Raw genomic sequence first — 9949 nt, 5'->3', positions numbered from 1 at the left:
CTATCTCTGGGAAGGGCATCGAATGACTTGACTGCTACCTTCAGCACCTTCCTCTTCCACATGAACTAATTCTCTTTAGCATACTTCAAGGGTCACAAAGAACTGGAATGACATGAGTGTGCTCCCAACTTTTTCCCAAGTCATATTGAGCAGGACCCTGTGGGGCTCCTGGGCACACAGTTTTTCTGTGTCCCCTATTTCTTTGATTACAGGGAATAGCCTTCATGTTCTTCATGAAACCTCCATGACCTTCCCTGACTTTCAATTCAAGCAGTTGTTAATCTGAAAAGAGAGGGGATTCCCAGGTGGTGTTAGTGGTAAAGAATCTGCTTGCCAATGCAGGAGATGCAAGAGAGAGATGCGGATTTGATCACTGTGTGGGGAAGATCCCCTGGAGAAGGAAATGGGAACCCACTCCAGTATTCTTGCCTAGAGAATCCCATGGACAGGGGAGCCTGGCAGGCTATAGTCCGTGGGATCACAAAGAGTCCGACATGACTGAAGTGACTTAGCATGCACAGGGGTTCAAGACCAGGAGCAACAGTCAAGAGTAGCCTTGGACCTAGGTCCTGTTTCCTCTTCAACCATTACATACAACAGTATCTTTAAGCTGTTTTGCAGATACTGATATCCCCTTCAGGTGGGAGAAGTTAACAATTAATGATGGTATGCTGCCTCCAAACACACAGACCCCAGACCTGTCAGGCCTGAAGGTTGATAATGCTGACTCCTACTTACCACACCTCAAACCCATTAGAAGAATGACCACAAGCTGATCACACCGTCTCTGAACAATTACTATAAAACATCTCACTGTCTTCCCCACATTGGGACACGTGGTTTTGAGGGCATTAGCCTCAAAACGAGGAATGTTTATAAACATGGCATGTTTCAACTTTCTGTCCCCAGGACCCACTAATCATTTACAGAATGTTGACAGATATTTGAACGAGGGGTCAAGGTGAACATCCCCAGTTACATAACAAAAATGTATAAAATCTTGCTTAATCAGTTGTGTGTGTGTTTTAGAAAATTTGTATAAACTTCTCTGCCGTGGTATCCCAGAGCAAGGGATGCTTTTCACATTTTAACAAAATGAAGGTACTCACTGCAGCATTGCTGTCCATCCTTCTGATCACACAGCAGTGTTCTTGTGCTGTGAATTCCACAGGCTGCGATGCTGTTGAGCCTGTGGCTGTGAGAGCTCTGGACCTGATCAATAAAGGACGGTGGGATGGCTACCTTTTCCAGTTGCTGCGGGTCGCTGATGCCCACTTGGACAAAGTGGTGAGGAGCCTCCCATGGCAGAGCTGAGTGGGGAGGTGATGGACCAGGGCCAAAGGAGATGCTAGCTCCTAAGCCTGCCACTTTGCACCGTGGATTGGCTTTGGTCAGGGTTGTTGGTTTCATTTCTGGGCTGCTCTGTGCTGTATTGTGTTCAGTCATGTCTGACTCTTTGCAACCCCATGGACTGTGGCTCGCCAGGCCCCTCTGTCCATGGACTTCCCAAGCAAGAATACTGGAGTGGGTTGCCATTTCCTCCTCCAGGGGATCTTCACCACCCAGGGATCGAACCCGTGTCTCTTGTGTCTTCTGTATTGGCAGGCAGATTCTTTACCACTGTGCTACCTGGGAAGCCCTCAGAGCTGCTCTAACTGTTCTCTTATGCTTTGAATTAGTATTTGTTACTAGTATGTCCTGGACTTCCCAGGTGGCACTGATGGTAAAGAACCCTCGTGCCAATGCAGGAGACATAGGAGGCGTGGGTTTGATCTCTGGGTCGGGAAGATCCCCTGGAGGAGGGCATGTCAACCCACTCCAGTGTTCTTGCCTGGAAAATCCCATGGATAGAGGAACCTGTTGGGCTACAGTCCATGTGATCGCAAAGAGTTGGACATGACTGAAGCCACTAAGCACAGTCATTATGTCCTTGATCAGCCTCTAAATACTTATAAGTACTTATGCAGAGCCCAATCAATGGTTAAGTGCTATAAGAGAAAGATTATAATAAACTATGGGCTTTGTTCTAAAGGAAATAATCATCAGCTCACACACACACACAGGTGAACTGGGTAAGATGGGATATACTCCGGTGACTAAGTGAGTGGAATAAATGCTGGAGGGGTCAAATAGAAGATCAATTATGATGGATGGGAGAAGGGTTCATTTGCATCCTGAAGAATGAGCAGGATTTGAATAGCAAAATGGCTTGGATGATGGCCTTCTAGGAGAATTCCTGGTATACCACCTCCTTTGTATGTAGGGAATCTGGAAGGAAGGTATGCAGAAACAGAGCAAAGGCAGAGGGGTTCCAGAGGTTCTCTGTGGGTTTTGGAACAGCCATCATCTTGGAAGAGAGACATTCCTTAAGCCAAAGACTAAGGCAATAAATAATGGCATCTCTGATTAGACAAAGGAGGTAGAGGGACAGAGCTAGTTTGTAAGTGAAGAGAGTGAATTGAGCTTTGGGAAAGTTGAAATCAAGACCAGAAATCTGGGATTCCCCTGATGGTCCAGTGGTTAGGACTGGACTGTAGTCCAGGAGTTAGGACTCCACTGTAAGGGGAACAGGTTTGATCCCTGGTCAGGGAACGAGGATCCCACAAGTTGCCAAAGGAAAAAAAAAAGAGTCAATCTATTAAAAAAGAGACAAGAAGCCCAAGTTCAGGAATAGAACTGGATGAGAGGACACAAATGTGCATATAGAATGGAGGCCATAATATGGCTGTCATCACTTATATTCTAGTCTTGTACCTTCAATACTTCCACCCAAACCAACACTGCCTTTTTGTGATTGTTCTTTAAAATTCATGGCAGAAGCAATATTATGACCAGTTGAAAACTTGCTGATGCTTTTTATCAAATAAACAGATCAAATGATATAAAGGTAGGGCACCTGCAATGACTTGAAGAGGAGTAGAATGACAGGAATTCCCTTTAAGAAATAAAGAGCTTATTTTTATTGGAAAACTCTGGATTTCCACATACTACCCAGCCATCGCTTTCTTGGAATTCCCCAGGAATCCATAGCTGTCTACTATTTAGTCTTGGATGTGAAAGAATCTGACTGTCCAGTCCTGTCCAGGAAGCACTGGGACGACTGTGAGCTGGATGTTTCTCGTCGTCCATCTGAAACAGTAAGTAAACTGGGTACTATTCCTCTCCTCTTAGCATTCCTGACTTTTATCAATAGATAGAAAGAAGCAGGAATATCTTGCCCAGGGTGGTTGCACACCTGAGCTTACACAGTAAAACAATAAGAGCAAAACTTCTGCCTCTTGGCTTATAAGGACTATGTTGACTTCAAGTAATATTTTCTTGAGAGCCATACTGGGAAACCAGTTCAAGAAAAGTCAGTGGGGCTTATGGTCCCATGTCAGAGCATGACCACCTGTGAGACCTTGGGCAAATCACCTAATGTCTAAGAACCTCTGAACCTGTAACTGTGAATACTGGTTTCCCTAACAGAAATGGCCAAAGGGATTAGTTGCAGTCACCATAAGGAATTGAATCTTGTCCTGCACATTGCACATGGGTTCTCAGAGCCCAGGTTCTCTGCCACAGAGGAAGATGCAAAGATAAATGAGCAAAGATATAAGATTTCAGTTCCAGAAAATAAGATGACTACATATCCAACAGTTTTAGCTTTTTTTTTCCTTGAAAATGTTTGGGATATGGCCATGATCTCTTTCAACACTTTCTCTGTGGTTCTCATGAGGGTTTTGGATGCTTGTAGCATATCCAGCTTACAGAACTATGCTAAGAAAATACATGTTTTTGAGAGAGGGTTTGGTGAGAGGAAGCACAATAATTTCAGATGGATAGTAGGAGCATGCTGCCTCACGTTTTTTTTCCCTCGGGTCAACCTAAGGAAAGAAGTAGGCAATAACATAAACCTCTCTTTCTTACAGGTGATTGGACAATGTAAGGTAATCGCTATAACACTTTTGGCTGGGCCTGAGGATCTTAGAGTGAATGACTTTAACTGCACCACAAGTTCTGGTATGATTGTCTGTTAAAATGCTAATTAATTCTAGGTTCATACAAAATTCAATCAAACGTTATTCATCATAGATGTCTATGAAGTATGTATCAGAAATGGTTCCTGCCCTTGTGGATACAATTATTACTTGCTCTCTTGAGAAGAAAAGAGAGATTTTTCCCTGTTACTGGCACATCTTCTTTTATAGAAATTCAACATCTAGAAACAGAAATTCACAAGAGGCTGTATGACATCATGGAGAAAGCGATGGCACCCCACTCCAGTACTCTTGCCTGGAAAATCCCATGGGCGGAGGAGCTGGTAGGCTGCAGTCCATGGGGTCTCTAAGAGTCGGACACGACAGAGCGACTTCACTTTCACTTCTCACTTTCATGCATTGGAGAAGGAAATGGCAACCCACTCCAGTGTTCTTGCCTGGAGAATCTCAGGGACGGGGGAGCCTGGTGGGCTGCCATCTGTGGGGTTGCACAGAGTCGGATACAACTGAAGCGACTTAGCAGCAGCAGCAATATGACATCATTGTAGAGAACATAGGCTCTGGGGTCCAATTTGAGTTTGAACCCCAACCTCAACACTTATTAGTTGTATGGTTTTAAGGGCAAGTTACTTCTTCAAGCTTTCCTCCACTGCAAAATGAGGATAACAATAATATTATCCCTTCAGGTTCTTCCCAGAATTAAATGGATAGCCTGTGTAGTACACTTTGCAAAGTACTTAGCGTTCAAGTATTGACTTCAACGACTGAAAGTTACATATGCTCACAAAGCAGTTATACGTATATTAACTTGTTTAATCTCACAAGGCTATGAAGTAAAGATTACAATACTTTCAATTTTAGATATAAAATAAACCTCAAGGCGATTCAATGACCCAGCCTGGGGAACAGAGCCAAAGTGTGGCAAAGACATGACCCTAATCCACTGGTGCTGACTCTAAATTACACACCTTTTAAATTCACCTTTTCAGAAAGAATTATCACAGAATTTCTTTTAAAATAATTAATCTTAACATGGTTCAATATATAAAAATTCTACAGTCAAGCAACTCCCACACAAAGTTGCCATAAAGAAAGATTGAGCTGCATCTTCTCTTCTCTGGGCAAAATTTTGTGTTAACAATGCCTCTCTCCTTGGCAGAGACAGGGAAGAGTTCATTAAAATATTAGCACTTTATGAGTGATGGGTTGTCAAGAATAGGGGTCACAACAGAGACTTGAGTGTTAGAAGGATCTGGGTTTAAGATTAGCTCTGCCACTGATTGACTGACTTGATCTTGAACAAGTTACCTCTCCAACCCTCAATTTCCATCTGTAAAATGGAAGCTATTGTTATTCTTGCCATTACGCTTACATGTATCAAATCCCAACATTGCCATTACTGTTTCCAACTCAGTAACCACAAAACTGCCAATTTCTTTCTCCAGTCTCTTCGGCACTGACCAATACTATAGACAGCCCAGTGCTCTTCGATTTCTTTGAGGATACTGAGCTGTACAGAAAACAAGCTGAAAAAGCCCTGGAGAAGTACCAAAGGGAGAACAGTGACTTTGCTCCTTTCAGAGTGGACAAAGTGAAGAGGGCTATGAGAGCGGTGAGTCTCCTCTAGCGTTTAGCTAGCACCAAGTGCCCAGAGTCCAGCGCAGCCGGTGTGAGCTTGGCAGCCCTGGGCCTCTTTGCTGCTCTCACTCTACCTTTTAATTTGAGGCCTTTTAAATTGAGCCTCCCTTCTTCAGTTCTTTGGCTTTTGGAGTTGTGGGTATATGTGTGTGAATATTGAACAGAGAAAAGGAAAAACCCAAACAAGGAAGAGGGAAAGACAAAAGAGAATAATAAAACTTATGTGAGTCATTAAAATCATCTGGTCCTACTCTCCTGTATTATGATGGAAAACAGAGACTCAGAGCACCCACCTCACCACTCCTAGTGGTGTGGCTGGAGTGAGATAGTTCTGCCTCCCAGTCCAAGGACCTCAGTGCTTCCCACCCAAGCTAGCCTTGCGCAGCAGCTAGTTGATGTCGGTCATGCATTTTGTAAATGCAGTTAAATAGATTATGGTGCCTGCAAACAATGGAATGAATATGCTGCAATTACTGAAAACAACATTTTGAATGTTTATGCACTGGAAAGAGTTTCAAGATATATTGCTAATGGAAAAAGTAGGTTACAGAACAATATTTAAGACTATGATCCCATTTATGTTAAATAATTAGATATATGTGTATACGTGCAACATATTTAGGAAAAGGCTTGAAGGAAAAATCCATCAAGTGGATGATAGTGGTACCTCTGAGAATGGGAGGCACAAAGGTTGATTTTTCACACTACCCTTAATTATGTCTGTATTAGTTGAAACTTTCAATGAAATAGTAATCACCTTATCACTCATGTGATAAATTTTTTAAAGGCAGAGACCATCAGAAAAATAGTACATATTGGAGATTTTGAATCCTCATAGTACTTTATAGTATGTTGGAAAGTAAGCATCTACAGCTTTTTTTTTTTTTTTAACTTTTTATATTCTTAAAACTGCTTGGATCCAATTTGTTCTAGAGAGGAGGGGAAGGTACCAGTTACTTCCTGGACTTCTCTGTGAGGAACTGTTCCAGTCACCACTTTCCCAGACACTCTCATGTGAGTATAATCAGTGTCTGCAAAGTGCTAGGTAGCATTCAGAAACCACTTACTATGTGCCAGGCATCCTTCTAACTGCTTTACATATGTTACCTTATTAATTCACTGCTGCCCTACCAAGTAGATACTATTTTTATTCCTGATTTACAGATGGGGAAACTAAGGCACAGAGCAGTTAAGTGAATCACGAGAGTATCACATATATTATAAAATTATACATGTTATTTACCTACACTTAGCACGGGATTTTTTTTTTTTTTTACCCATTAGGATTAAACTAAAACAAATAACTAGGTTGTGTTAAGAACTGACACCCAAGGGTGCTGCCACTCATGTCATCTCATTTACACCTCACAGTGACCCCATTTGACAAAGAGGTAACTGAGGCTCAGCAAAGGGTCCTGCCTGATGTTCACAACCGAGCTGAGGTTAGAATCCAGTCTTCCTGATGCTCAAGCAAAGGGCTTGTTCCCCTAGTCACTTATCCTTTGATACTCAGGTATCTGCATGAAGATCTCCTTATTTTCTGGTGTATCTTACCCTCCTCAGGACATGACTTAATGACTAAACAACAACCCTGATTTTTCTAAAGCCTCTTTTCCTTTCCCACATGTCTGGGAGTTCACAACAAAGCTGGATACCTTCCTACCACCTGCACAGACACATTCAAAAACACACACCCTAACAGGTTTATCGCTTCTTTACAGATCTTTGGATTCTGCAGAGCAGATTTGTTCTATGATGTAGAAGCCTCTGACTTGGAAACCCCAAAAGACATTGTCACAAACTGTGAAGTCTTCAACCTTAAGGTGGGTTGCTTAAGTAGCCTTTGTCATGATCAGTGCCAAAATAGGTGATATTTTCACACACACAGCATATATTGTTCTTATGGTTGTTGGTGTGTATTGTGTGTGTGTGTGTGTGTGTAAGAGGGACAGACAGAGAGAGACAGAAGAAGGAGAAAGAGAGATGGTGGATGAGGGAGTAGGGATGACAAGGAGGAGAAATACAGAGAGAACAGGGAAAGTACAATTGGGACAGTACAAATTGCTGATATGACACAAAAAATATGGATTTTTTCCCCCCAAGAATTGAGAAGGGTAAGATTTGCTGGAAAAGTAAAATCATGATTAATTCAACCAACCTCTAATGAATTGAAAGTGGCTCTTGTAGTCAGGACTCCAGTGCTGACACTTAATTTCAATATTAGGCATAGAACCTAAAAAAAATGCTAAAATCTACTATATAAAGGTGTATGAAATAGGACTCAAAACAGTATTTTACATATGTCCTAGAAAGTTTTTATTCGATACCAAGATATTCTTCACAGTGTTTTTTATATCAGAAAAAAAAAAAAAGAAACCTGAGCATAATCCAGTGCCCATGTACCAGCACCACCCCAAGTAGAGGGGGCAGCCTTGTCACCATGAACATGGCTCCACAGATTTCTTAAAAATTAAAATCTGAACAAGGAGAAGTACACAGAGATAAGTGATCATCCTTTAGGAGTAGGAGATGTTTGTGCCAAAAACCTCGACTCTCGTTGAGAATATAAATTATAAGGCACTAATTTTCCAAAGGTTGATCTATAGATAAGGATCATTTTATAGTATAATTTCATCAGTTTATATTGAGATGGGAAGAATAATAATGAGTGTTTTCACAATATAATGTTTATTTCATCTAAAGGACTACCCTTTACTCTGAGATTAAGTTTCTGACTCTGACAAGAGTCAGAAAATAACAAAAATATTAAAATAATCAAATGTTATTTGATTATTAAAATAAAATATTTCTATTGTGAAATAATGATGGTAATAAATGATAGTTTTGTTTGTATTTTGATTTTGTTTCTTTGTATTTTGAATGTGAGTTGGCTAGATAAGAATTTGAGAAATCCTTTTTTGATATCCTACTTTTAAAAAAGCTGTGGAATCTAAAATCTAGATGCCATTGACATAAATTAAATTAAACATCTAGCTTCTTTTTGTGTTACATGATGATATCCACTCTTCTGTTTCCACCATCAGGAACATAGAAACTTCAGTGCTGTGCAACATCATTTAGGCCGTCCCTTCCACTCTGGCGAGCATGAGCATTCTCCTGCTGGAAGGCCTCCATTTAAGCCCAGTGGATCTAAAGATCATGGTCATCCCCATGAGTCATATAACTTTAGATGCCCACCTCCTCTAGAACACAAAAATCACTCAGACAGTCCACCATTTCAAGCAAGGGCTCCTCTACCATTTCCCCCTCCAGGGTTAAGATGTCCTCACCCTCCCTTTGGCACCAAGGGGAACCATAGGCCCCCTCATGACCATAGTTCTGATGAGCACCACCCCCATGGACATCATCCCCATGGACACCACCCCCATGGACACCACCCCCATGGACATCATCCTCATGGACACCACCCCCATGGACACCATCCCCATGGACACCACCCCCATGGACATCACCCCTATGGACATCATCCTCATGGACATCATCCCCATGACCATGATTTCTATGACCATGGACCCTGTGACCCACCACCACATAGGCAAGATCCCCAAGACCACCATCGCCAAGGCCGTGGCCCACCACCTAGGCACTCCAAAGAAAGAGGTCCAGGTAAAGGACACTTTCGCTTCCACTGGAGACCAACTGGATATATTCACCGACTTCCTTCACTAAAGAAAGGTGAAGTTCTCCCTCTTCCAGAAGCCAATTTTCCCAGCTTCTCATTGCCAAACCACAATAATCCCCTACAGCCAGAGATTCAGGCCTTCCCCCAGTCAGCCTCTGAATCATGTCCCGGGACATTCAACATTAAGTTTCTACATATATCAAAGTTTTTTGCATATACATTGCCAAAATAAAGTCTGATTTCCTTGATGGGGAAAAATGAGTCATGTTCTGAATGAGAACCATAAATAAAATATGACCAGTAATATATGCAAAATTGCAAGTTATTATAACCTGACTTTCATACTCAGGATAGGGCAAACTGTGGGTAGGAGAGGAAATGACATAAGAATAGACAGACAAAAGGAAAGGAGAGGAAAGATATCAGTGCTACAGACTGGAAGTTAAGTCCATCATTGGTTACTATATCACTTGAAGCAAATCTCTGATCCTCAAAATTTCTTTCTTTCTTGGATTAAACTCCTTTAATTCTGGCACCTTTCCTTTGCTGGTACTTATGCTGAGGTTGGACCTACCAAGAAGGAGTTTACTATCACTAAAAGGATTACTCTTATAAAAGTGACCCAAATTCTCTTCCACTTGTTATCCAGTCCCCTAAATTTCCTTTTGGGAAAACAAATTCTCAATTC

General features: G+C 41.7%; 1 protein-coding gene across 1 annotated transcript; it reads left to right on the top strand.

The window, feature by feature from the left end:
* Positions 1 to 1095: 1095 nt before the first annotated feature.
* On the top strand, positions 1096 to 9493 carry HRG (histidine rich glycoprotein). The gene is made up of 7 exons (XM_005911771.3): positions 1096 to 1287; positions 3021 to 3137; positions 3912 to 4002; positions 5426 to 5592; positions 6552 to 6632; positions 7340 to 7441; positions 8663 to 9493. Exons 1-7 carry the CDS (start codon positions 1096 to 1098, stop codon positions 9491 to 9493), a joined length of 1581 nt encoding a protein of 526 aa, XP_005911833.2.
* Positions 9494 to 9949: the final 456 nt, after the last annotated feature.

This window comes from Bos mutus, chromosome 1 (assembly GCF_027580195.1).
Source record: "Bos mutus isolate GX-2022 chromosome 1, NWIPB_WYAK_1.1, whole genome shotgun sequence".
Taxonomy (NCBI): domain Eukaryota; kingdom Metazoa; phylum Chordata; class Mammalia; order Artiodactyla; family Bovidae; genus Bos; species Bos mutus.
This window is presented reverse-complemented; position numbering and strand designations above follow the sequence as displayed.